The 25,698-nt window shown below is 49.5% G+C and overlaps 9 protein-coding genes and 1 non-coding gene across 10 annotated transcripts; 6 read left to right on the plus strand and 4 right to left on the minus strand.

Moving 5' to 3' along the window:
• Positions 1-1,411: 1,411 nt before the first annotated feature.
• On the minus strand, positions 1,412-2,560 carry EV420DRAFT_1534891 (uncharacterized protein). The gene has a single exon (XM_060472814.1). The coding sequence runs from the start codon at positions 2,112-2,114 to the stop codon at positions 1,752-1,754; it is 363 nt and encodes a 120-aa protein (XP_060332205.1). The 5' UTR covers positions 2,115-2,560; the 3' UTR covers positions 1,412-1,751.
• A 15-nt stretch (positions 2,561-2,575) lies between these two features.
• EV420DRAFT_1534893 (uncharacterized protein) lies at positions 2,576-3,852 on the minus strand. The gene is made up of 5 exons (XM_060472815.1): positions 3,584-3,852; positions 3,463-3,530; positions 3,355-3,419; positions 3,024-3,299; positions 2,576-2,965 (listed from the first exon to the last, which is right to left on the minus strand). Exons 1-4 carry the CDS (start codon positions 3,716-3,718, stop codon positions 3,076-3,078), a joined length of 492 nt encoding a protein of 163 aa, XP_060332206.1. The 5' UTR covers positions 3,719-3,852; the 3' UTR covers positions 2,576-2,965; positions 3,024-3,075.
• A 1,570-nt stretch (positions 3,853-5,422) lies between these two features.
• EV420DRAFT_250032 (uncharacterized protein) lies at positions 5,423-7,288 on the plus strand. Its single transcript, XM_060481395.1, has 5 exons — positions 5,423-6,035; positions 6,084-6,160; positions 6,216-6,344; positions 6,396-6,551; positions 6,596-7,288. Exons 1-5 carry the CDS (start codon positions 5,651-5,653, stop codon positions 6,887-6,889), a joined length of 1,041 nt encoding a protein of 346 aa, XP_060332207.1. The 5' UTR covers positions 5,423-5,650; the 3' UTR covers positions 6,890-7,288.
• Positions 7,289-7,685: 397 nt separating this feature from the next.
• On the minus strand, positions 7,686-8,654 carry EV420DRAFT_1641417 (uncharacterized protein; the record flags this gene model as incomplete). Its single annotated transcript, XM_060477231.1, has 1 exon — positions 7,686-8,654. One exon carries the CDS (start codon positions 8,652-8,654, stop codon positions 7,686-7,688), a length of 969 nt encoding a protein of 322 aa, XP_060332208.1.
• Positions 8,655-10,367: 1,713 nt separating this feature from the next.
• EV420DRAFT_1534906 (uncharacterized protein) lies at positions 10,368-11,773 on the plus strand. Its single transcript, XM_060472816.1, has 2 exons — positions 10,368-11,008; positions 11,063-11,773. Exons 1-2 carry the CDS (start codon positions 10,832-10,834, stop codon positions 11,477-11,479), a joined length of 594 nt encoding a protein of 197 aa, XP_060332209.1. The 5' UTR covers positions 10,368-10,831; the 3' UTR covers positions 11,480-11,773.
• Positions 11,774-12,093: 320 nt separating this feature from the next.
• EV420DRAFT_t136 lies at positions 12,094-12,178 on the minus strand. Its single transcript has one exon. It is a non-coding gene; the product is annotated as a tRNA-Glu (tRNA).
• A 2,435-nt stretch (positions 12,179-14,613) lies between these two features.
• On the plus strand, positions 14,614-17,626 carry EV420DRAFT_1534916 (armadillo-type protein; the record flags this gene model as incomplete). Its single annotated transcript, XM_060472817.1, has 10 exons — positions 14,614-14,878; positions 14,934-15,087; positions 15,144-15,228; positions 15,282-15,371; positions 15,427-15,744; positions 15,794-15,884; positions 15,943-16,373; positions 16,438-16,544; positions 16,599-16,815; positions 16,876-17,626. 10 exons carry the CDS (start codon positions 14,614-14,616, stop codon positions 17,302-17,304), a joined length of 2,187 nt encoding a protein of 728 aa, XP_060332210.1. The 3' UTR covers positions 17,305-17,626.
• A 2,120-nt stretch (positions 17,627-19,746) lies between these two features.
• EV420DRAFT_1534933 (uncharacterized protein) lies at positions 19,747-20,472 on the plus strand (the record flags this gene model as incomplete). Its single annotated transcript, XM_060472818.1, is given in 4 exon segments — positions 19,747-19,935; positions 19,983-20,334; positions 20,369-20,370; positions 20,383-20,472. 4 exon segments carry the CDS (start codon positions 19,840-19,842, stop codon positions 20,467-20,469), a joined length of 537 nt encoding a protein of 178 aa, XP_060332211.1. The 5' UTR covers positions 19,747-19,839.
• EV420DRAFT_250308 (uncharacterized protein) lies at positions 20,453-20,988 on the plus strand. Its single transcript, XM_060481396.1, has 2 exons — positions 20,453-20,471; positions 20,519-20,988. The coding sequence occupies exon 2, from the start codon at positions 20,633-20,635 to the stop codon at positions 20,933-20,935; it is 303 nt and encodes a 100-aa protein (XP_060332212.1). The 5' UTR covers positions 20,453-20,471; positions 20,519-20,632; the 3' UTR covers positions 20,936-20,988.
• A 1,394-nt stretch (positions 20,989-22,382) lies between these two features.
• On the plus strand, positions 22,383-23,725 carry EV420DRAFT_1534936 (uncharacterized protein). The gene is made up of 6 exons (XM_060472819.1): positions 22,383-22,554; positions 22,599-22,763; positions 22,819-22,892; positions 22,951-23,094; positions 23,154-23,324; positions 23,375-23,725. The coding sequence occupies exons 1-6, from the start codon at positions 22,404-22,406 to the stop codon at positions 23,672-23,674; spliced, it is 1,005 nt and encodes a 334-aa protein (XP_060332213.1). The 5' UTR covers positions 22,383-22,403; the 3' UTR covers positions 23,675-23,725.
• The last annotated feature ends 1,973 nt before the right edge of the window (positions 23,726-25,698 follow it).

Below are 25,698 nucleotides of genomic sequence, written 5' to 3' on the forward strand. Positions count from 1 at the left end.
TCATTATTACATGGCATTCAAGGATTTGACGAGTTGCAGCAAGTTACGACATTAGCAACCGAGGCCAACAACTTCTACAGTCCTCATTTCCTCGCTTCGCGGGATGTGGGATTTCGTTACTTTATGTTATTTTTGAGTTCGACTATCAGAAGCTTCAGCCTTGCATTCAACATGTTTAAGCTGGAGTCGTTCAGCGTAGTGCTGCCGAAGTTCAGAATTCAGAATCTCGATTCCCGGGATGATCAGGAAACAGTCTCGTGTGCGCAAGGCTGGCACTTCCTCGACAGCGGCTGAGTCTTCCGACTGTCACTTAGACCCTGAACCCAGCTCTTCAGATCAAAACTCGCGTTTTCATGGTGCAGGCCTTCCCAAGATTGTGGTACGTGTTTTGTGCCGTTGTCGTAGAATGGCTCTTGGCAATAGGGAATAGATGGAGAGCTAGCCCCGTACGTCCTCGGGCTATCAAAGTTATCGTCTGCAATATTGAAGTCTCGGGGAGAGTGTGTTTAATATTGACAGGCAAAACTAGAATCTAAATAACAATGTTGAAAAAGACATAATCAAACCCACCTTCTAAGTTCTGGAAAGGATATGTTTATGAACTACTAGTACATGAATTCTGCGGATACTGTGTTTAATTTGCTGGATACAAATGCCCTGAGCCTGAGGGCATTCATGCCGCACTCTTGACTCACTGATGTCAGTAATCCTACCCGTCGCATCATCACGGCCTAATATGTACATTTAACGATCGGGATCGAGCTAGAGGGGGAATCCTGGCTCATCATATTACACGACATGGCCCGTTGTAGAGACGACCGTGGCGCAAGGTATAAATAACTAGCTAGGAAATATATGCACTGTGCTACCCAGCACACCCGCAGGCGACGAGCTCGCCGTGTTTCAGGCTGTAGATCGCAAGCAGTGTGAGAGGGAACACGAGCTAAGCATCGTAGGAATGCCACTACGGCTTCGCCAAGTCAGCGACAGAACTGTTGACGTCTGGAATGTAAATCGAAGTAGATCCACAGATTTGGAGAATTTCGTAAACGAACTTCGAGCTATTAGTCCCATGAAGATCAACTTCAGAACAATGATCGATGCCGTGACAACATCAGAGCTTCCTTACACAAAGCAGCGCATGCTCCGGTGTTTCAACTGCCTCCAGGCAAAAAAGCGAATTTCCTGTGGTGGCGTAGCTGTTCCACTTCCAGGAAGTGGAACAACAGAGTGAAGCGTGTTAGTGCCATTCTGTGTTTTGTCACTTCAACGTGTAGGTAACGACTGAAGAATATTGCACGATACGCGCAGATGCGGCACCCTCCGGGCTCGAGGCGATGATGAAAGAGGTAGAATATAGCTGAAGCATCAATCTGTCGTTGCGGATCCAGTCTGGCAGACGCCGCTTTGACGGACAGGATGCAGTCATCGACTCTATGCCTCGAAAGAGATGTCACAGGAGGGGCAGGCGGACAGGGATTGGTAGCCGTGCAAGAACAATGGTGAGATCGGCAACCCAGCTGGCATTACCTATGTCAGTCGGTTTAGCAAGAGACCAGAGCCGTGTGAACGAAGGAAGAGAGAGGGACGGAAATCAGTTTTTTGAGGCAAGACAGTGTCAAAAGGACTTGGCGATAACATGGGCGGGAGAATAGCAAGCTCTGTAGAAAGAGGGGCGAGCACAGAATGGTAGAAACCCAGTAATCCCCAAGGAAGTTGACTTGGACCACAAAGATTACGCGAAAGGAAGCTTAGCTGTCCGCCACATGGAGTTCTGAGAGTTCGAAAAGTAAGATTGGGGTTAGGGTCGTGTACCAACAGCAGCAGCTACAGTTGATACAAGAGAGAACGTAACAGCAAGTTTCCATAGTATCCCTGAGGGAACTTACTAGTTTGATTTTTAGTGTATACGTCGAAGGTATTCTCGAGATCTCCAACAGGCGCACACATGTACCACCCATCTTATTCCCTTCCATTTCGTTATCGCCAATAGACCAAAAAAGTACATCGCATTTACAGCTGAGACCGTGGCAACGACACAGCGTACCAACCGTCGTACCAACTTCAAAGCCAAGGAGAATCCAGGTAACAGTCTGAAGAACCATAATCAACATCAACACGAGGCCCTTCACTCTCCAGCAAATCTAACCAGCACTGTTTCAACTGTTTTATGATCCGATTGTCATGGTCTGCACATAACAGCCTCAACGACGCTGTTTATCTTCCGCGCGCTTCTTCTGGACATCTATCGGCGTCTTCACATACGTCACAAAGTTCGATGGAACGTTTATCGTTGGCTCGCACGGCCCAGGGAGAATTCTAGGGCACATGAACTGATGGAAAAGGGCTCAACACGCTGGGCTCGGCCATGCATGTTGCAATCCCCAACTACTACAGTGTCGGAAGAGCGGGGTTATCCAGGATTTGGGTGCTGTTGGTGGAGAACCGTATGATTTGCTCGTGCGAGACACAGATTGAAGAGGACGACTGGAATATAGGTTTGTACATGGAACGATGGCATTTTAACGAAGGAAAAGACATGATGTGCTCGACGTTTGGGGTATGAGTTATGGTCACCGAAAGATGCGTGAGGCGCCGCTGGTCTATCGGTGTTCAAAGAGTACGAAACGACGGAGGTCTACTCTCCGAAGAGAGCGAGCTACCGCGAACGTGTGGTGAAGCGCAGAAGGCCCCTGGAACCCACATCAATGCATACATCCTCCAATAAGGGAAGCTTCCCGGAGACGACAGGTACTTAATGCAAAGCACGTCGATAGCACGACTTGGCAACCCGGACGCGTCGACCTTCATAACCCTCCATCAGGTGCAGTGCTGGATGATGATATCCAGCAGGTTGTCCTTTGTGAGAGAGCGTTTAAACGTCAACACCATACTCTGTGGATGGCTCCCCGAGCGCCGGAGAGCTTCGGAAAAGAGGGATGGATGAACACCAAGGAGGGGGTGGCTATGGTAGACGATAAGAAGGCGGAAGTCATCATGATATTTCGCCACGAGTCGCATACCTGGCCCAACAACCATGCGCATACCATTCCTGGTCCACCCCAAGACGACATGTCAAGAAAATATCTCCCGGAGCATATGACGCGGTACACGACGAATTGGAACAAGTACTGAGCGACACATTGCTGTATACTGAGTGAGAGGACTTTGTTTGGTTTTAATTTGAGCTGTCTGGGCGTTGAGAAGTGTCATTTCTTGCTCTGACGGCTTCATGGATCCAGGAGTCGGGTAGGAAGCTGGCACTACGACGAATGTGTACGCGTTGTTGGTCCGCCACGCTTTAAGTATTTCACGTTAGTAACAGAGCTATTGCGTCGGTGCAAATACCCTCACAGGACAGAAGATTATAGATGGAAGCACTCGAAAAATGCACTTCTTGCTCGTCCAAGCGCCGGAATCTGCATATTTGAGCAATCGCTCGGCACTGACCCGAGGTCTTACCTCATGAAAGGACCCTGAATCTGCATTGCGAACGATAAGACGGGGTGGATATAGGCCTCTACAGCGGGCTAACCGTCTACATGTCAACGACGCGAATAATAGCGGATAGAAGCAAACGCACAGATATTTCTGAAATGCTTTTCAAGGCCAATCCCTGGTCCTCGACGTCATATCCTTTGCCCATGCCAGTGATCGATTGAGTGTTCATGGCTGCGTATTCTTCGAATAAAACTTGATCCTGAGAGGCAACTGGCATAAACGGACACGAATGTCAACCAGCCTGCAGCGCTATTATACAGTAATATTGGAGGTGTCGACGCTTGAAACGAATCATGGCAAGGGGCGCTCCCAGAAAAGTAGACAAGATCATGATGGCAAGGTTCAAGAAGGAACCTCGACGTCGGAGTTTTGGTGCGCCTCTTCTGTCAACAACGGTCATCACTGCTTGTCATTACACAACACGTTCGAATCCGTACCTGGGACCTTGGAGAATGTTTATCTCGCTATCTAGCGGCGCATATGATAACGTTGGCTGAAATATTGAGCCTGAGGTAGTCGTGAAGGACGTGAAAAACCATGATGGTCAGCATGCATTTGTTCGAAATCATCTGTGTTTCTCAAATTTCTTGTTGACATGCTTAGTGGATAGCTGCAACTGATTGTATGCTAATTTGAGCGTTTCAATCCACTGTTCAACCAGATCCGAGTACAGGATACAGGACCTGTTTGCCGAGCATCTAGGTCGAACTAAGCTTCAATCCAAGGTCATGTATACCGAGGATATCAGAAAGATGCTAGAGGATCATCGGTATGTCCCTTGTCCTGGTCTTTCCACGCCAGGTGTCTCATGAAAACTAGGATTTTAATGATATCGACAGTCGTACTACCATTACCGCCCAATACGATGGAAGCTAGTCACTATTTCCAGTACTAGACTATACGCAAATGAATGAGCAATACGATTGTACAGAACCTCAGTGATGGGACGTTTACTCTCTGATAACCCTGTCGCATTGAACTTGGAGTCAAAAGCTTGTCGAGGAGATGGGATGCGGAGTGTTCGCGGAAGTGACGTTATATCTCTAAACTATTGAGAAGAAGGTTTTCCTTGGACGATGGTCCTTGACTTTTGCTGACATGCCTATCTCTAGCTGAGGACGACGGGGAAACTGCCATGTTGTCTCAAGAACACAACACTGCGACTAGGGCTGACTCTATGCATCGAGGACCTATCGTTTCATAGAAGATGGTTCCCACAATTCGCCTTTCAACATTCGACAGTGGTCGCGCTGCGGAGTGTTCTAATGACTAGGTCTTATCGATGTTCTCCCTCGGAAGGTCTTGTCTGTAATTCTTTCGTGCCCATATAAAGTCCTGCAGCAATTGCGTTGGGGTCATGGATCGCAGCAGATCTCTTTCAAGCCAGAAATCCAATACGAACACCGGCAGGTCAACAATAACATTCTCATGCCATGTCGTTAACCATGCCAGTCGATCCAAGAAGTACGATGAGGTGCTTGAGCTCACATACTTGGTGGATCTCCTCCTCTATCCAGCAGCCCGGCAGCATCGTAGCTTACTGCTATCAATATAGGCCCGAAACCGCACCATGAACTCGCCGGTGGATACGCCTGATTATGCGATATGGACTGCTAGGTGTGTTTGTGGCGTGGGAACTACAGACAGTACAGCTCATGAGTGCTCCCATTCAGTCAGCTGTTCCCGCCTTGACCACAGAAATGTCTAGCTCGTCAGACTAACGTGTCGCAAAGTACTGGGTTGAGGACCAAGTCATGAAACAAACACGCATTTCCTCCTTTTCACGACCATGACGGACAAAGTTTGCAGATTCTTCACTATGGCGCCAAGAAAGGCTGGGGAGCGGACAAGGAAAGTGAACAGCGCGTCAAGACCATGATAGCCATCTGCTACGCCTGTTCCGAAAAGACTTGAAGCTTCGCACCAAAGTCTACAACGTGAAGAAACCCATACAACGCCATGTTGCCAGAATCAATTGTTAATCGCCGTTGCATTTACGGAATCCCAGGAGTCTTTCCCTTTATCCAAGGATGAAGATCCGTATCTCGCGGAGTTGGAGAGGAGGATAGGGATGGTGAATCCGTCGAGGTGGAGACGTTTGTTTTAGCTGCTCGTGGATAGGAGTCTTTGCACTCCTCTCGGTACGACCATGCGCTCGTATTCTTCTGAATGGACTGAAGGCTACTGCATCCACTATACTTCGGACAGTGAGATCCCAATCGAGGCGATCTGCTGGAGTGAAGAGAAGATTGACCAGGAACAAATGCCTTCCGCGGAGGACATTGCTCGATTCATGGATAACCCAGACCACACAACCGACTACCTCGTCACTGAAGCACGAGAGCTCATCAAGGGTTGTGATGATGGCCCAATATGGCTTTCCGGCTTGGGTTCCAGCGTCGTTTCCATATTATCTGCAATGCTGGACTGTGCGCCTAGTGAGCGTGGCCTGCGATATATCAGCTCATCCATATGTGCCTCCAAGTCTCTCAATCAACTGGCCTTGGTGTGGTTTGCGCATTTCCTGTGGCCCTGTGGGTGCCTGTTTCTTACGAGTCTCAGCTGTTTTTAATGCTCAACAGTCAAGGTTTTAAACCGGTACTCGGTCCTCTTAGATAGTAAAACCAAATGGAGCCAACATTGCGATCTTCGTCAGCAGGTTTGATTTACTAATTTCGACCTGCTGGTATACCTAACTCACATTGGCCCACTAGGTGCTCCTTCGACAAGATTACCGTTGTGCTTTAACAGGCTTCACGCAACTTGGCCACACTAAAGGAAGACCTTTATGCAATCTGCAAATCACTCGTATTCTCCAGCGATCAATTATGGGTTCCGAGAAGGTAAGAATGATAATCACTCGCCCTGGTTGTAGTCCTGACATTGAAGCCTAGACCGATTTCCTCGGGACCATCGCACGGGAGATGGTCAAGAATTACGTAGATCCGACGGTGGACCTGGATGCGGATGGACTCCATAATTTCATCACTTTTCAGTATGATACGAGTGTTTACTTCAACTATTTTATGTTCTCACTCAAGGCGACGTCAGTGAGTGGGTCATTTCCCAGGTTATCAATTGCTAACTCTGATAGAATGCCGGTGAATACGCGGTAGAGACATACGGAGAACGTGAATGGTTTTTTCCCTTCAAAGATGTTATCGTCTTCGAAGTGGATACACCGCCCGACCCGCGATACCTTCGGTTGCATGCATGCGTGGCAGATGTGCTCCACCAAAGTGGTGCGGGGAAAGTCATGAATAAGATCCTTTTCTGCCTATATGAACGGACAGGTGCTGTCCGTATAGCGGATATAATTGATCTCCAGGGAATGTTAGACACTCTTGCTCTTCGTTATTCGCTGATCACGGCGTTGAAATTGCCATGAGGCCAGGCCCCCTTCATGACGACATTGTCTTTTAATCCTGTGGCAAGTCGTAGGGAGGAACGTGTACCGAATCTAGCGATTGTGGTTGTCTGACAGAATTCCTGTTTATAGATATCCTCTCCTCTGGTGCTTATGGATATTGGATATTGTGGTCTTTCTGTTTATTCATCTGAGCGTGTTTCCTCGTTCTTATTGCAGAAGGTCAACTGTGTCCACCTCTATATATTTACCAATGGGACGTGTTCTCGTCTCTAGCTGCAGCCTGTCATTCAATGATAGCATGTGGCCGCCGTTGTAACTTGCGCTTGTCATCTTTCTTTGCCAAATATCTCATGTCCATTGTCATCTACGTTTATCCGTCCTAAATTCAATGTATACAAAGCATTTTCAGAGCAATAGGTATCGTACTGTCTACGTCGTAGTAAGTATACAGTGGTGTCAAGAAAAGAGCAAAGATTAGGGGAAAGATAGCTATCAAGAAAAGAAAAACATCAAGGAAAACCGTATTGGTGCCACTACACAGTAGTTACAGTCTTAGCAGTCTCTTACACATCGCGAAAATTAGTAGCTGTTTCTAGCAATAACACGCACTTGAAAAAGCATGTCCTTCTTGCGCGAGCACAAGGGCATCATCCTCCCGATTATGGTACACTCCTCCTCCATCCTGTCAACGGACCAATCAGGTACGTACAACACGACAATCATCTTCTTCAGAGCAGGTGCTGAGTGACACAGCAAAATGTCAATCGGACCTAGGTCCAACACGTCAACGCCCTGGTCAGACTCGATCAGAATCTTAAGCTTGAACACTCTCAAGCTTGATCTTCGCCAATAATGGGCTGGAGCAAGGAGCGTCTCCAAGCTCCGACGTATATACAACGATATATGGATAGGATTCCCTACCCCAAGGCCGTGGCTTATTGTTAGCACACGTAGAGAGGCATTGGATGTTAAATCCAATGGTGGGAGGAGGCTCAAGTCTCGATATACAGTTATCAGAGAACAGCGTGTCAGTCGAAGATGACAAGTACTCACCGCAAGAAAGTAGAGGGATACTCAACACATGCAAAGCCCGACCAGCCTTTCGCAAGACCTCTCTGAGCTGGACCATCGCTTGCTGAGTGATGTCGGAGACGACAAGCACCTCGAGATTGTCGAGACGGACGTGCTCATCTAGCATGATAGAAAAGAGGTGAATCTGCCCTCCTCTTCCAATAAACACCTTTTTTTGGGCCCACTGAACATCCGAAGTGAATGTTTCTCGCAACACGGGACCCATGACAGAAAGCTCCCTGGCTTTGACCGTTACGGCCAAGGTGCATCGAGTTAAAAGCTGTGCGGCGTCGGTGATAGTGTGGAAGACGAGACAGCTGAGGTTGATAGACGTGGCTCCAGAGCGTCCTGGTGCGCTACCCACAAGTTGGAGGAACTGCTCGTATGCATCGTCGTCAAGAAGGGAAAGATCCAGGTTGTGAATGTGGAGATGTCCTGTCATACCTTCCGTGAAGTGTCGGGAGATCACTGGAAGAGAGAGATGTGGTCCCTGGAGACGACGAGTCGTCAAATCCCAGGACGGCGGGCCATATGATCCCGAGATCGTGAGGTCCTCGAGGCGACGAGGAGTTTGTGTACCGGATGTGAGGAATGCTGCGAGGTGTTCGTGGTTATGGTGTGTGACATGGAGGGAACCGTCCTGGTAGATGGGATTTCGTTCATCCTCAGACGTGCTTCCAGTGTCGTGTCGATCACTGCTGAGGTCCTCCATAGCAATGAGCTCGGATTGAATATATAGATTGCCTGTCTATGAGTGGTAACAGAGGTCGTGGCTGGCAAAAATCCGCTCAAGGACAAACAAACAATGGATACGAAACCTGTGGCTGTGCTGTTCGGGGGGTGAGGGAAGGAAAGAAAGGGCGAAAAAGTCAGAGCCCGTAGCTTTTATAGCACAGAGACTGACTTCAAACTCAGCCATTTGTAAAGGCCTACGTGGCATTTCCATCGTTTCTCACGTCCAGAAATCCAAGAAAAAACCATTCGTGTCCAGTACACTGAAAACCATTCAGAAACTTGCATGATCACGCGTGATCACGCATGAAAACGGATGTACAGGCATGTTCTACCGTGTAAAGCCGTGTAATACCGTGAAATATGCTGTAAGTCAGCGAAAGAGGTCTAAAAGTTTATAACTAATGAAGAAAACCTCACTATATGAGCAACAAATACGAAATTTTTGACTAGAATCCAACGCGAACCTCTAGCTGAGTTTCAAACATGTCGATCATCAGTGGACAAAAATGGCATTGCTTCCCGATCGAGTTCAAGTTCTGTTCGTATTTTACTTAATTTCTGGTCATACGATGACTTCTACAAGCAAATTTGTTGTGATACGGCTTGATACTTTCTATTTTGACAAGTAAGCGATAGGTATTCACACCGAAGGAGCCTGCTTTATCGAAAACGCTTATCGGGAATTCCCGCTGATTCCCGATCATTACTCACGATTACTCGGGATTCCTCATGATTACCGAGCTTTCCTCTTGATTCATCCACAACTCATTAACACAATTTTCCGCACATGTTGACCACAATTCATGCAGCAAAACAGAACATGACATTACTCAAGCATAGATTCTTCCTTCTTTGGCAAATATTTCTACCGGGGTCGATAACGATACTCGACGGACGAGAATTCGCCGGTCACGGTGTGGCGGCGCCACCAATTCGCCCACTAACAAATCCTGCAAGTCACGCACACGACCTCTCCTCGATGGCGAGGATCCAACAAAACTCTTATAGTACAGACGAACATGAATACAATGCTCGCGCCTCAGGTCCATTGCCGCGAAAAGTTGCCAATAAACAGCCGGGTGGTTGAGTGACATGCGGGTGAAAGAGACGCGACGTGACTGCCATTTTGGGAACTCGCCTTCTTCCTCCGCCTCAACATGATCCTTAGCTTCACTAGTCACTCCCTCACTTTCTCTTATCCCTACTATCCTGGAAGCACCGCTTATGTGGACTGGCTATCGGTATCGTCCATAGCAGCTGCTTTCACCAGAGACTGCGTCGTCCTTCTATATGAATTTGGTTAACGGAACAGGACCCCGATCGCAGGACAGTGTTTTCATCACAAGGTACGTGTTTTTGACTCGACAGTCTGAATAGAACACTAATGAGTGCTAGTGAGCGCTTTCCCGACACATATTACTGCCAATTTGAAGGGTAGCTGGCGCCGACTATGTGCTGAGCCGGTGTCGATGAACGAGCAAGGCCGTCGAGTCATGTATGCTCGAATCGAGATGAGGATCGGAATAGATTCGGACTCTGGAGGTAGCATGCTTGTTGCGGGCTGGTGGCTTCTTGTGCGTTAGTCTTGTCGAGGTCAGCTGAGTATCTAGGCCAGCTGCTGTTAGTGACGTCAGAAGGCTGGAAATGTAGGACAGGTCTCTTCCGGCAATGGGTTTCTCGTCTTGATCATTGACCACAAAGAACACCAGCCTTATTCCAGAGAGAGAGGGAAAAAAAACACATGGAGGACATTGTCTTTCATTGCAGGCGCAAAAGGCCGCAAATCTACAATTGCTCGCAAAACAGTCTTTCCAGCACAAGAAAAATGGCCTCTTTTCGTACCTCATAATCGCCCACTGGAGGGATGCTTACCGAATCTCAGACACTTGCGTTTCACAGTTTCCATATCCAGATGATCCTTGCAACGACCATGACTCTATTTTCTAGGAAAGGAGGGGCCGAAATCTACTACTTCCACTATACTCCAGATAGCGACGTTCCAATAGCTGGAATGAAGGGGAGGAGGATCAGCCGTTTGAGATCCCATCAACAACCAACGACACATGACTGTCACCCGAGCATGGAAACGCTAGTCCGAAGTGGTTCTCTACCTTTGGCAGAAGCGCTGTCTCCATCCTGTCTCGATTGTGCGCTATGTCGCCTCTCCTGCAAAAACATCAGCCAACCTGCCTTGCCTATTTCCTCTGCTCCTTCGCTTGTACCTTACATAACTCCCAACTGATAGTCAAGGCGCTGAACTGGTACTCCTACCAGGTGGCTCGAGAAACTAAGGACGAACTTCCATCGCATCTATATGACTTACGACAGCAGGTTCGCTTTAAGCTCGTCACTCGTAGTAAGGGACTGACTACTATCCTTTCCTAGGTGTTACGCCAACAGAACTATCATTGCCCTATAACAGGCATGATAGAATCTGGGTACCCTAAGCTCTCCTCGGAGATGACGAGCCTGCTTGCGGTCTTTCACATCCTCCACAGACCCGTCCTAGAAGGCAACACCTCCCAACCCAACACACAGATCGATTTCTTCGGATCCACCACTCGAGAAATGATACAGAACTATATCAATCCCAAGTTGGACTGGGACAGAGTTCCATATGACGAACCCAGGAATACTATCGTCCTTGAACTCAACATGTACACAAACCTCAGCCATTTCTTGATGTCGCTCAAGGCAACGGCAGTGAGTGAACCATTGTCTCACAATTACTTATCTACACTGTGCATAGAACCCCAACGAATATGCCGTCGAGATGTACGGAGTACGTGTATGGCCCAATAAATGAATTCATCACCTTCAAGGAGGGTACACTGCCCGACCCGCGATACCTCCATGCGTGGCAGACGTACTCCAACAAAGCGGCACAGGAAACGTCATTGACAGGATCCTCGAATGTCTGCCCCGGATACAGTATAGTAGATCTCCAGGGTGTCTTGGACTGAGGTACTACTCGCTAGTCACAGCCTTGCGATTACCCGAGCTTGATGATGGAACCATCGTTTAGTACTTATTCTATGCGAGCGCATAGCTGGTGGATGTTACGGATTTAACAGCTTTCGGCCATACACTTGGAAGGAAATGATATCCTGCTATTGGTAATGCGACCTACATCAACAGAAAAAAGCCGAAGCATGTGAATGCAGTTGACTCCCGTCAGACAATACCATGAACCGACTGTAGCACCTGGAATCTGAACACAGTCAACAGGAGGTGAAGTACTAGTGCATCCCCTCACTCCCACTTTCCTTGGAGAAAGCAGGCTGCAGCGATCCAACCTACGAAACCCAAATCGAGTCTGGCATGATTCATTAACACGCTCCGACACTAAAAAGTTCTTCATAGCCCTGCTGAGGGCTGGACCAGCTAAAATAAATGCCTCCGCCTCCAGACCCAAATTCGGATACGGGGAATCGAACCCCGAGCTGCCGCGTACATCAGCATTATGAGAGGCGGCAATGTTAGCCGTTACACCATATCCGATGGAGATCTAATTCTGCATCAACTCCCACAATCTAGGAAGAGCGCGTTCTGCAAAAGCAGGGATTAGTACATGGTGAACCATAAAGAATGGGAGTGGAAGAAAGAAAACGAAAGGGATCGCTTAGATGGGAGAGGGAAATTTGAACCCGGAGGCGTGTCTTCGTCGGCCTCTGTGCTGTGTCGCCTCAAAGCATCGTCGCAATAAGTTGGTGCTTCCCTTCTTTCTGGATCGCATGACGCGTCGCATCATGTCAAAAGGGATGCGAGGGTGAGCTATGGGGGAGAGGTCCGATGAGAGTCGAATACCATTGGGCAACGAGTGAGTGGTCTGGAGCGGCGGAAGAGGAAGGATCTGAATTTGATAGCGGCGCGTCGAATGGCATGCGCCTGTGTGGTCTCGAAGGCATGTTATGCGAGGGTTTAGGTGACCATCCGGCGCTTCCTTTGTTTGTGGAATGCAGGGTTTGGAGGATTCGAGAGTCGATCCATAGAGAGAACGAGAAGAGGCTTAACGGTGACATGAGTCTATCGGGTTCGAAACACCTGTTGCTGGGTTGTAGCTGGCAGTCCATCGTGTATAGTTGGGCTGTAGACACTGTACATCGAATCAATCAGTGCAGAGTGAGGAGACACGAGCGTCGCACCTTTACATCTGCTCTGCGCAGACAACTTGTTCGTAACCGCCAAAACCAGGCACTGTAGATGAACTGGTGCTGAGTCTCTTTATGGGTCCCCTCTCCTTCGATGACTTCCGCTTCCCTGGATAAAAGGGGCTCCACACCTCTTGAGTCAGTCGTCTGCAGCACGAACCGTAAGCTTGATAGGTGCACGCTCCATTCTGGGGAGCGTTTTTCAACCGCGGGCTAGAGAAGGTGTACTGGAACGAGTGAGACATGCCCGTAAAGGGATGACGCGTGCGGGGTGGGTGAACGCATGCAGGGCGATACTCGCAGGGCGTCAGGTAGGTGTATTCCTTGCGAGAGTAATACTGGCGTGTCTTGTGGGTACATAAGACGAAGTTGAGAGAACCAGAAGGATGTCGACGAGTTTATGCTGAGGAGGGAAAGACAAGTCTCCCTCCCTTGTCGGTGGGGTGAGAGAAGGTGTATGGATAACGCAACGCGCCAAGTGTGGTATGCAAGGGCTTAGGTGACCGGCTCTCCTTTGTACTAGGCCGACAACTATGCAGGACACGCACTCGGCGAGAGGGGTGTCTTGATGTGTAGTTGCGCTGTACATCGAATAAGCCAGTGTAGAATGAGGAGACGTGATCATTGCACCTTTACATATGCTCCGCACTGACGTATATACAAGGCGCGGTAGGACAACTGGTGGCAGGCTCTTCACGGATTCTCTCTCCTCCGAGGCAATGGCGCCAAACTGCGGCGCAGAGCAGGCGGACGGGAGCGAGTCCGCAAACAGGATGACGCGTCACGGTGCTCTTATGAGGGTGATACTAGCGCGTCTTGGAGTAGGAAAAGACCACAACTGCATCCTGTTCTCCCTCCTATCCCATTCCACTGCATAAACAGGCACACCCATTGTTGTGGGCTCCGTGATCCGATGAAAGCAAAATTCTCAAATACGGGGGACCAGAGAGAATCCATTGACGGGGAGGTACGAAGGGTAGAATATGAAAAATGGGAAGGCTTGACATGACCTCATCGATGCATTTGAGAGTCATCACTGCGAAAAGGAGGAAGACGCGAACGCGTCTACTAAGAAACACGCCGGGGGGGAAAATGACGCCGGCTCGAAGGCTCAGACTGCTCCCGTGTATGGCGCGAAAACATATTCAGGGCCGGCGTCGGAGAAATCCCGGGTCCTGCCACAAGGGGTTCGAATCTCCCCTCCCAGCAGTTGCGTAGGCTCACCACCCAAGCAGGCGGGCTTTTTAGCATGAAGACAGCTCCGGGCCGTATTAGTTTCGATCATTGAAGCCAAGGTTGATCCAGTGACACCGACTCGGATCCCATACCGCTGCGATCATGAACAGCATTTAGTTGCACTTCATATTTCGTGTTGGTTTACAGATGTCCTACTAACAGCTGCACGGAATCTACCCTTCGCTCTTGGGGACCATCATCAGGACTCGGAGGCGTAACTTGTATAATGGCTGGGTTGGAAGAAGCCTCAGAAGATGGTGATTACGTTCCGCTCGGCGGTTACTGTCTGTTCCGGATGAGGCAGGAGGAGATCCTTCGTGGGAATCCAGCTTGAGTTGAGGGAGGGAGGGAGGGGGTTCGGCGCCTTTCGTTGGGAGGAGAAAGTCAGTCTCTTGGAAATAGAAGGTCTTGCGCGACTTTTTCCGGACGAGGCCGCGTTGGTATTCCGTTATGGCAGGTAGAAGTGATAAGAAGGAATCATTCGTATTCTGTGGAAATCAAGGCGTGAGTTGCACAGCCACGCACGCACTTTCATACCTTTTTCCGGCCATGCCCCACGAAAACAGAAAAAGAGGCAAGAAGCATAAAAAGCCTATCCAGGACCCGGAATTCGACGAGAAACAACATACCACAGACCAAGTCGAACCAGAGCCCGAAGCAGGACCGTCATGGATCGTCCCCGCTGCGAATCCCCAACAAGAGGACTCGGAAGTACCTTTTGGGTACCTCGACGCGGACGTCAAGGCGTATTTCCGGACTGTGGACGTGCAGATGCGGCAGTGGCAGGATAGGGAGGTGGAGGTGGATGATGGTGGTGAGTGTGCAGTAAGGAAAGGAAGGAGAAAATAAAGGCTGATTTTTTATATGAGAAAAACACACGTTCTTCCTCGCTGCCCTCACGGAGATGACAGGGAAAGAAAAACAACTCGCGACTGACCCGGAGTGTTCGGTGGTACTGGAGAGGATGGTGCATTCGATGGATGATTTTGCTAGGAGGGTGTTTTTGGATAGTTTGACGGGGTCGTGAGTGATTTGGTTTTCTGTTTAGTTTCGCTGATGAGGCTGGATTGGTTGTGAAGGTATGAAATACTCGCTCGTCATCGGTTCGCATCGCATGTCTGTCAGACCCTTCTCGAGGTTTCTGGGGAGACTGTTTCGAGGGAGGTGAGGTTCATCGAGTCTTTTGCCGAAAATAATGGCTGAATGATTCTATGCAGACTAAAGGTATACTACCGGAAACACCACAAGGTGACTCTAAAATGGGACATCTCCCAACGATGACCGAACTCGTACTGGATTTATGCGATGTACGTTTCTCATCACGTCCAGACCGACCAATCTTACTTATAGCCGTGCGAACAGGAACTTCTCCCCGTCCTGCCTCTGCTCCTCCACGACCCTTTTGGCTCACACATAGTTCGCGCACTCGCTCTCCTGCTCTCTCCCACATCAAACACCCAAACTCAAACCCAGACCTCCAAGCGCAGTAAAAGCTGGAAAGGCAAGCAAGGCGAGATGCATAGTCTCTTCAAGTCGGAAAAAAGGGAGGACGGGAAGAGGGAGAGGCCAAGGAGCTTCGATGGGGCGGCGAGGAAAATCGTAGGGGCGTTCAGAGAGGGTATGAGTGATAATGAGGTAAGGGCGTGTGCGGGGAGTAAAGTTGCGTGTCCTGGTCTTGATGTGGGTCTTGATGGTCATGTTTCCCGGCATATATTGATGTTCATGATAGGTTCTCATCCAAGTTGAAGCCAAGCATGGTATGTCAAACGAAAGCGGCAGCCTGATGGACCGCGTATTGGTTGGTATGGTCGGTCAAACGCGTAAGTAGCTATTATTACATACGCATCTGGGGGCATGCTCATATAATCACCGTGATAGTGAACTCTTCGACGCCCACCACCGAGTCAGACTACATCCACACTCTCCTACGAGACGCCACCTCGTCCCACCTACTCGAAACCATCGTCACCCAAGCTCCTCAACCGGTATTTGACGTTCTCTGGGGTACGTACCTGTGCCCGGAGAACGGCGGCGTCGAGCGGCTCGCGACGCACGTGGTGTCGAATTACGTGCTTGCTCGAGCCGTGAGTAGGGCGAATGCCGAGCAGCTTGGTGGTTTGGGGACGGGGTGGTGGTGGAGGGCGGTGAAGCTGGGTAGGATGGGGGTTGTTAAAGCTATGGTGGAGGTTGGAGGACGTGGGGAGGACGTTTTTTGGGAGGCGTTGAAGGGTGCATTTGGGTGCGGGGAGGAGGAGATGGATGAAGCGGAGGTGTTGGTTAGGGCTGTGATGAGTCTGAAGACGATTGAGGTTTGTTTGTTTGTTCCTGGCTGGTTGGATTGGACCATGCTGATGTGTGGAGTGGAATTCCTAGGATTACAAGTCTGCAAGTACGCCTCCGGAGCCAAACGTCCAAGGAGCACTGTTATTGCAGTCCATGCTGCGTCTCAAGGATCCGTACAACGCCGGTATCATAGAGAGGTTAGTTAGCAGCGCCCTCCTGCTTGTTTGACTTGCCAAACTTTTCTTTTTCAGCATCCTATCCCTCCCCATAACATCACTCGTACCCCTCGCCCAACACCCCATCTCCTCCCGCGTCCTCGACGTATTCCTCGACTCTCCCACCGTCCCACATAAAGCCAAGCGCCGGCTCGTCCTGGGGTTCCTAGGGCATTTCCATGAACTGGTAGATGGCAGGATCGGGAGTCGGGTGGGGGAGAGGTGTTGGGGGTGGAGTGATACGTATATGAAGGTGCGTTGAGCGTGTTTTTGGTCTGGGATGTGGGTTTGATTTTGTGGTGGTGGCTGGCAGGAAAAGATCGCGCGGAGCGTGATGGATTACGAGCAGAGTCTGGCTGTGTCGTTTTATGGGAGGTTTTTTGTTAGGGCGTTGAATTTGTATACTTTGAAGAAGAGGCCGGGGGAGTGGAGGGATTTGGTTGGGAAGGCAAGGAAGGAGAAGAAGGAGACGGAGGAGGAGGTCGGGGTAGAGGAGGAGGAGGAGAAGGAACCTGCTGTGAAAGAGGTCAAGGTAGAAGAGGAGACGAAGCAGAAACGAAAACGAGTGAAGGAGGAGGAAGTAGATGAGATAGAGATGGTGTTCAAGAAGGTGAGGAAGAAGGGCGCTTTGGAGGGAGACAAGGTGAAGCGAGAAAAGCATGCGGGTGTGTTGGATGATCGGATTATGGAGGCTATTAGGTCTGCTCCTGGGGAGGGTAAGAAGAAGAAGAGGAAGCGGTAGTCTTTGTGATGTTGCCGGTATCGAAAAGTAGAGGTACCTTACTATGTCGGTGTTGTTCAAGGATTCGACTCTGAGATCTGAGGACGCGAGACGTACATGTTTCGCATCTCTCACGATATCGTATCAAAGTCGGTACCCCAGCAAATCCAGTTTATCCGCGACAGACTCAGCTCGGTATCTCGCCTGCGTGGAAAAAGTTGAAGCAACTGGTGTGAGGAGAAACTTGGGACTCCCCCCAACGTTCGGATCTCTTTTTTTTTCATTCTCAAATACGCGACAAATTATATCGTAGTGGCGGATTTACCGCTTCTGTTTCCTTCAGCCATTGTAGTGAAGACCTGTTCGGGTCCGCTGTTAAAATTGTTAATATTAAGACAAGAAACTCGAGCGTTTAGACCTCCAATTCATTGGGGCTGAGAAACTTTAGTACTTTGAGGGTTCTCATTCATCATCATATTACACGACGTAGAGACTTTTTTGAATGTTCATCATCACACGGTACGGTGCACACCAGAGATCAGGGACATCAATAATCGTCCGCACCCCTGCAGATCATGTTTTAATAACGCCCGACCCGGGGCCATCGTTTATTAACGTCCTGGTATCGGTAGCAGGAGGGGCAATACCCTCTGATGTGGGGGGGCTATCATGAACATTCAAAGCATGAAAGAACGGGAAATTGCGAGGCATACAATACTGTTCCGGATATCGGAGGCTGGAATAAGTAGGAGGATGGTGATTCAAGGCCTCAGGCTGAGTAGTATATAAAGTACGTACTATTGCCAGCAGGTACGCAGACAAACTGGGGGTTTGCAGTTCGCAGGGTGGAATGGACTAAACTTGCAGTTGGACTCTTCGCGGCGGATCTAGTAAGAAAGGATGTGAAAAACAAGTATGAGATGAGGGAGAATTTGTCATACGATTTTATCAGGCTAAGTTAACAGTGATTAGTCCGTATATTGGAATAGTAATGTCATACGAGGTTGACGATATGACCACATTGGAGGTAGACATTCCGTACTCTATACCTGTGAGAGTAGATGTCGGTGCGGCGGAGAGGACTTGCTCACTGGCGACGGCGACACATTGTGTAGGGGCGATTGGAAGGGATGCAACACGAGGTCAGAAGATGGAAGACACCAGAGATAGTACTTACTCACTTTATAAACTCGGGCTGACTTTATATGAGCGCCGAGCTGACTGGGACTTGCACAGCCATGTATCGAGTCCATCGAGAAAGTGTCGTTAAGGCCGAGGACTTGACTCTATAGCGAGCACGGAAAGTCCCCAACATGCTATGTAAGTGGAGAGCCACGAGGCAAGTACTGGTATAGAAATCCATTGAACGCAAAGTTATTTTGGAAGCTAGTGTGAGATGCAGCGTTCTGATTGGTGTAAGAAAGCGTTAAAGGCCGAGGGGGTCCATTGAATCATGCCCCCAACCAGTGGGGGTCGGGGGGTCATGATATTCATGGCCGAGTCGACCCGTCAACGCCTACTCGCAAGTAAACAACATCTCGCATTTCAATAACAACTTGGTCATATCTCCCAAAACCAATGAACTGGGAGTGAGGATCCCTTTCTCGACAGGGGGCCGGGGTTTCTCTGGAGGAGGACTTCAAGTTACTCGTCTGAAGCGCGGGATTTGATAGGTGCACGCTCCATTGTGGGGAGCGATCTTCAACAGGGAGCCAGAGCAGGTGTACTGGAGAGTGTGTCGACATGGCCGTAAAGGGGTGACGCATGCGCGAAATTCGAATTGCCTGCCAACACCAACACCAACACCTGCAGCTGCTGAGGAGGGAAGGGCAAATCTCTGGCGTAAACAGGTACCTCCTTTGTTGGTGGGTTCTATATTCGCCGGAGCCCGCTCCTGGAAAGGGGTGAGTGACGGTGCAGGGAAGAGAGAGGGTAGATCGATAACGACGCGACGCGGGTTTAGGTGACCGGTTGTCCTTCCTACCCCCTACCCACCCGGAGCCAAGGGGTTGTGGTGGTCTACGCATCTGGCGAGAAGGATGTCTTGGTGTGTAGTTTCAAATGCAGAATGAGGAGACGCGATCATCACACCTTTACATCTGCTCCGCGCTGACGTATCCCTCAAAATACAAGGTGCGGTGGGGGACTTGTAGCGAGGTGTGACCAGGGAGGATCCTTTCATGGGCAAGGTACGAAGAGCAGAGTGGAAAATGAGGAGGCTTGACGCGACTTAATCGATGTATGTCATGATGCATTGATGTTCGGTCTGCGTGAGATTCCAGGACCTTTTCATTGTCAGTGTGGAAAGGAGAGAGACGCAGACGCGTCTCGTAGCTCTTGCGTAAGCCGGTTCGAAGACTGCTCCCGTACAAGACGCGAAAAGATATTCAGGGCTGGCGTCGGAGAAATACCGGCCCTATCTTGGTGGCGCCTGTGGGGCCCCGCTTGCTTCTCTCCTTCATGGCATCTCTCTTCCGCGCGTACAAGTCTGTCGTCTTCCATCTCTCTACAACTACCCACTAAGCCAATGACAGCGCGCTCCTCATCCGTCGGCCAATGCTTGCCCAGTGCGGCACTGCAGCCATCCTGTTTGGCACGGGCGACATTATCGCACAACAGGCCATCGAGAAGAGAGGCCTCAGGCGACATGACGTGCGTGTCTCTTCACTCCTCCCTCTTCCCAACTCACACCCACATAGTTCATCCGCACAGCCCGACTAACATTCTACGGCGGCGCCCTCTTCGGTCCAGTGATGACATGGTGGTACCAGTTCCTCAACCGTATCCAGTTCGCCTCTCCCACCCGCGCCATCGTCTACCGCGTATGGCTCGACCAGGCAGTCCTCACCCCATTCGCCGTGGGTGCGTTCTTCACGTGCATGTCCGTCTTGGAGGGCGTCCCACACGAAGCGTACCCGCGTATCCAGGCTGCATACGTCCCCACCATCCTTCGCAATTGGGGTGTCTTTATACCCACCCAGATTATTAACTTTGCTCTGGTTCCGCACCATATGCGTTTCGTGGTGGTCAGTGTTGTTAGTTTGTTCTGGAGTGAGTGGTATCTTTTATTCGTGGTTCGTGGCTGACACGTCAGTAGATACGTACCTCAGTGCGGTGAATGCTCGTCAGGCAAAGTTGGAGCAGGAGGAGAAGGAACATGAAAAGTTGCCTATGAAGGAGGTGTAGAGGTACGTCACCTTTGCTGTTGTCGTCGACGTGTACTCATTTCCCACAGGGAATGGACTTTGCCCGATTGTCTCGTTGGTACTAATTTATAGAGCTTCATATATACAATTATATATCCGCTATTTCTTGCACTTCACCGGTAATTCTGCACAAAATATGAGGAATGTTCGTCCTCGTCCTTGAAGAAGCCTCTGCAACTGTTGCATTTGCATCCCTTTTTATGCTTACGATCTCTTTTTCTCTAGAAACATCGTGCATTCCCTTTTTCAATCTAGAGCCACAACCAGTCTTCACCGGTACATCTATCCTTTGCCATGTCAACACGTCAACCCTTCGAGTGCGCAGGATAACTCTACTTGCCACACCTCTGGAGGACATGGGCATCAGAGCTCCCTCGCTCTTACAGCTTACCCTCCCACCAAGAGGCGCCCCATTCAAGCGTAGCGCGGAATCAGAACACAGATGAAGGAGGAGTTGCGCACCCCTCAGTCTTCTCGCCTCCTCTTCCAAACCCGAAACTCACACTGAGCGAAGATGCTTCCCACTTCGTCTTCTAAGCCGGTCCCGGTCGCCTACCAACTGCCTAGATGCCTTCCCGCCCCTCCTCCTCCTTCTCCTCCCAAACCAATGCTTCTTCTCTGCGGCCCCCGCCCTGCAGAGTACATATCCCCCTCCTTGCTTTCGTTCGTCCGCGTATGAATGGAAGCCTTCCTACCGTTCTGCCTCACCACCAATTTGTCAGCTTCCAGCAACACACCTCCGCACTCCTCGTCGATGATAATGCGTCTTATCCTTTCCTCATATCGCGTCTTTCTGGATCCTAGACAAGCGATACGTCGTCTCCCCGGAATGCAGTTGTGGATGGAGGAGGTTCGCAATATCGACGCCTCCCCGCCGCTTTTCATCTCACGGAACCCCAGGTGGGGCGTCTAAACTCCCTTTAGCCTTAGGGTTGAGGCCAGGAAGGAGATTCTTTGGCAACGTCACCGGCGCCTTCCTCCCTGTTCCCCCGCCCAACAGACAGGAGAGGGGCTCACACGAGTGTGACCTTCCTACCCTCTCTCCTTTTCCTTTTCCTGCATTCTATCAACGATCGATGGGACTATGAATTCTGGGGCAGGTGGCAGAAACTAGTACTGACCGAGCACACGTCGGCCTTCTCTTCAAAACCCCAAAGCGCCAACCATATGCATCCTCCCTCGTCACCTCATCGTCCCCCCCCCCCCCGCAAAATACGCGTTTGGCGCGGAAAAATGCCTCCATATAAGGATACGTGCGCCACGGAACCTGGCAAGAGGGAGAGGAGGAAGGAAAACAAAAGTCCTATCTTGACAAGAAAAGAGGGAGGGGCGGTCGTTTGAACTTGGGCATGAGGAGGGAATGAGCAGTGTCCTGCCGAGCTCTCATCCTTTTTTATCATTATTCTGCCATAGTCCTCCCTTCGTTTGTCCCCAAAGTTGCAGGCTTGCGTCGTGCGAGCCTTACTTAATGGACTTTTCTCGAAGCCCCCTCAGGTTCCAGCTGCAAGCATGATCTCTCTTTCTCTTTCTCTCCCTCAGGCCTCGTCAAGGGTGCCGCGCTCATGAAGACATCTAGCATTTTTCTTCTTAGACAGTGCTGATCTCTTTTGATTCAGGCGTACTACTATGGAAGGGTTCGCTTTCTCCAATACTACTCCTAGCCGAAAGCATAATGTGTAAGTAGCTTGCTACCATTTATGTATTTCTTACCCGCGCGCGTGTGGTATATGACCGCACGTCCCGTCCTCTTCACTGGCCCGGTACATGAGTATTTCGTAGATGGAAGATATTCAATGTGAAAACTGGAAAAACTGGATTTAGACATGTAGCGGGCCGCCGTGGAGCGAAAGCAAGACGCGTTTCGGACTCTGAACCGAGTTTTCTGGCAGCACTTCTTGGTCTACTACTTTCACAATGTCTGATGATGCCAACACTCTTTCTGAGAGCTTCAACAATTCGATACTTGAAAAAATATACAGCAGAACAGCGACGTGCACGTTCGTAGTTCAGGCAGAGCAAGATATCTCAAGTCTCCGCGAAGCGTTTACCTCTGGAAGAATAGATCGTAATATGGATAGGCCTTCCGCCGTCGATAAAGATATCCGCCAGATGCCGTGTTGGAAGCAATGCTCGCTCATGCTGCTGGGGACAACGACGAACACACTCCACGTCGATATGTCGCATGTGCAATAGTTACCGCCGGGCAGGATGAGAATAAATTTGAACGATTGATAGAACTGGTGAATACTTGGGTCCGGTACCTCTTCTGGCCTTGTATGTGGCCACTCGTCTTTCTAATGTTCATTATTGACAAGCTAATTAGTGATAGTCAAAGCGAATACAGCTGATCTCGCTACACCGACTCTCGATTTCGAGCCACGGCCTCCGTCGTTCAAAGATGCGGTGCGTATCACATATTGACATCGCTCGATGTCGTGCTCATATACATACATGCTCGCAGGTGAAAGAACGTGATGGTTATCGCTGCGTTGTAACAAAAATCATCGATAGGAAGAAAGTTCCCCGGGATTCGGAGGAAGAACGCACCCCGATTGAAGTCGGTCATATCTTTAAGAGGGTAGTGGCCGCTGGAAAGCGTACTGAAGTGAGACTTGCCACCGCTCGTTCGGCAGTAGATTTTTAACTGATGATTACTTACCGTAGAAATCTTCGGCAGAGTACGTCACCTGGGACATTTTGCGCCATTTTATTGCTTTATCTGAGGAACAAGTCGCTGAACTTGATACGGATATTGACTATGTCTACAATGGACTCACGCTGGATGGGACTCTTCGTACAGAATTTGATGAATTCGGGGGTTCGTTGCGTCCGGATGTAAGTCGTGCGAGTCATCTTATGATCATTCTCGTGTGCATACTGATCAGACAGGACATCCCAACCGATACCACTTTGAATCTTTTGTCAGAAGCCCTCTACCTATCATGCGCGAACGCAATATTGAAGTCATCGACTTTGAAGGATGTCCAGATGACCTTCGACCAAGCCGGAAGCTCATACAATTCCATTACTCCCTTGCCAAGGTTTTACATGTTAGTGGTGCTGGAAAGGTTATTGAATCGATGTTGGAGCGGTTCCTCGAAGGGGGTAGTAAACAGGTGACTATGAGTGCTGACGATCTGGAGCTATACTTGAGCACAGAGAGGATGTCTCTTATGTCGGTATGATAGTATATTGTATTATATCGTGCACTATCAATCATTGTTTCTTCAGTAGGGAACATACAGAAATGAACACATACTTTTAAAATGAAAATACAAGGCGCGGTAAGGGAACTGGTTGCGGGTCTCTTCACAGATCCTCTCTCTTCTGAGGCAATGGTGGCCGATGTTTCTCAGGCGGAGTAAGGTGGTGCAGCCTTTCGAACTACAGGCCATTGTGGGGGAACGGGAGTGAGTGAGAAACACCGGGGATGAACTGAGCATCGTGCATTCCATGGGACACCTTGCAAAGGAGTGAGATCACGCAAGAAAAGCTTGGTTGGTATTTATTTACCTGGTACAGGTCCCACTGTCTGGGGGAACATTGATCTAGATGATGATGAGAAAACGTGGCAGACGAGTGAAAGACGTGTGCGTACTCCGGAGACGGCTTCTACCAACGAGCTCTTTCCAGCTGTGGCTTTCGTATTGATAAACAAGGAACAACGTGCTAGATTGGCCACCAATAACTATGATCTTTGGCAATGTCGGGAACAGCCTATCCGCACTGCATCGCGGCAGATGCGTATGTGAGCATAGGTCGAAAGGAGGTAACGAATACGAACCCTAGGGCTTGAAGAGCGCGATACAACTCCATAACCTCCCGACATCTCCTAGCGTATTCTGTCTGGTTGATGGGGACAGCAGTGCTGGCTCTGGCTGGTGGCGGGGAGTCTGTTGGTGGAGTGCCCGCAAGAGTGTTTGTGCTGCCATTCACATCGCTAGTCCCGTCGGTCGTGCCTCGATGCGTAGGACTCGAAAAAAGCGACATCTCGTAGTGGTGGTTGGAGGGAGCAAACTGAGGCATGCTCGAGGGTTCTTATGGCCAGCATGACGATCACGATGCGAGGCGCTTATTTTTCTTTCCTAAAGGTATCAACAATGAGGCTTCGTATAGCGCCTACTGTGCAGTAATAAAATGCGTTGCGGTTCATCAGTCAATTGATTCGAACAGAATGGCGTGTTGGTCGCACAGGCGAAGACGTTGCGTACATGGTAGATGCGTTCACCTGTGAAACACGATAAGCGATGCTATAATTACAAGCAGCGAAGAGAAAGTCTCACAAAGAATTGAGAACGAAATATCATAAAGCCCAGAGAGCCCGGTTTTTTGAATCAGATTTTGTTTCGGAGTCATTGGAAAAGAAAATGCAGTCGGTGTGCACCATGGACAGAAAGTTTGATCCTAACAATGCATTGACGCGTGCTTTAGGGATATCTAATCCCAAACACAATTGTGGGTATTGTCCGAGGGTATGACGACACACGAAGGCGCTTGTTTCGAATCAAAAACATAAGATAAGTAATAAGAGTGAGTTGAAACGTCCACACACCTCCACGAAGGCTAATGGGTAACAGCTACGACGACAAGAAGCATCGATGCTGAAAAGAAATTACCTCACTGTATCTTAGTCCAAAAAAATCCTTTGTTCGTTACCAAGCGCACACACCCATGCGTCAAGGGTAGATGACTTTGCCCACGAAGGGTGTCTCATCGTAAATCACCAGGTCGAGGCTACAGCTAGCTAATCGACGGCCAGCGTCGGCGCATCACGGCCGTGCATGGGAACTGGTGCCTTCCTCAAAGGAGGGAACCCGCCGTGTTCCGAAGGAGAACGAAGTACACTGTGAGGCACGCTTGGAGGTCCGAACACGTACTTATGCTTGTATATTATGACCTCGATCTAATAGTTTTGATTTTTGGCCCACTGGCTGGGTCGATCTGAGGCAAAGTAAGATCGGGTAAGCCTTCTAGGGCGTCAACGAAATTTTTACCCGTGCTGGCGATAGATAATGGCGCAGAGTTCTGAAGGAAACCCTTAAGTTCTCGCTTGATGTTCATTGGAAAGCAGTGATATTTTTCTGGGATAATACAGTGAAGATCCTAGGTAAGAAAAGGCGTGACGGCTTGCTCAACAAAGGATAACGACACGTACTCAGGACTTCAAGTATTTTTCAGTAGTTGTACGTATATTACCCAATCACTTTTG

Source organism: Desarmillaria tabescens (assembly GCF_030435595.1).
Source record: "Desarmillaria tabescens strain CCBAS 213 chromosome Unknown EV420scaffold_13, whole genome shotgun sequence".
Lineage (NCBI taxonomy): Eukaryota > Fungi > Basidiomycota > Agaricomycetes > Agaricales > Physalacriaceae > Desarmillaria > Desarmillaria tabescens.

Coding starts and splice junctions, on each gene's coding strand:
- EV420DRAFT_1534891 (XM_060472814.1), bottom strand. CDS start 2,114: ATGTTGATTATGGTTCTTCAGACTGTTACCTGGATTCTCCTTGGCTTT.
- EV420DRAFT_1534893 (XM_060472815.1), bottom strand. CDS start 3,718: ATGCCAGTTGCCTCTCAGGATCAAGTTTTATTCGAAGAATACGCAGCC. Junction 3,531..3,583: donor AAAGCATTTCAGAAATATCT/GTGCGTTTGCTT, acceptor GTAGACGGTTAG/CCCGCTGTAGAGGCCTATAT. Junction 3,300..3,354: donor CATCTATAATCTTCTGTCCT/GTGAGGGTATTT, acceptor AAATACTTAAAG/CGTGGCGGACCAACAACGCG.
- EV420DRAFT_250032 (XM_060481395.1), top strand. CDS start 5,651: ATGCGCTCGTATTCTTCTGAATGGACTGAAGGCTACTGCATCCACTAT. Junction 6,036..6,083: donor TGCGCATTTCCTGTGGCCCT/GTGGGTGCCTGT, acceptor AATGCTCAACAG/TCAAGGTTTTAAACCGGTAC. Junction 6,161..6,215: donor ATTGCGATCTTCGTCAGCAG/GTTTGATTTACT, acceptor TTGGCCCACTAG/GTGCTCCTTCGACAAGATTA.
- EV420DRAFT_1534906 (XM_060472816.1), top strand. CDS start 10,832: ATGTCGCCTCTCCTGCAAAAACATCAGCCAACCTGCCTTGCCTATTTC. Junction 11,009..11,062: donor TATATGACTTACGACAGCAG/GTTCGCTTTAAG, acceptor ATCCTTTCCTAG/GTGTTACGCCAACAGAACTA.
- EV420DRAFT_250308 (XM_060481396.1), top strand. CDS start 20,633: ATGTTCGTCCTCGTCCTTGAAGAAGCCTCTGCAACTGTTGCATTTGCA.
- EV420DRAFT_1534936 (XM_060472819.1), top strand. CDS start 22,404: ATGTCTGATGATGCCAACACTCTTTCTGAGAGCTTCAACAATTCGATA. Junction 22,555..22,598: donor TACCTCTGGAAGAATAGATC/GTAATATGGATA, acceptor GATATCCGCCAG/ATGCCGTGTTGGAAGCAATG. Junction 22,764..22,818: donor CCGGTACCTCTTCTGGCCTT/GTATGTGGCCAC, acceptor AATTAGTGATAG/TCAAAGCGAATACAGCTGAT.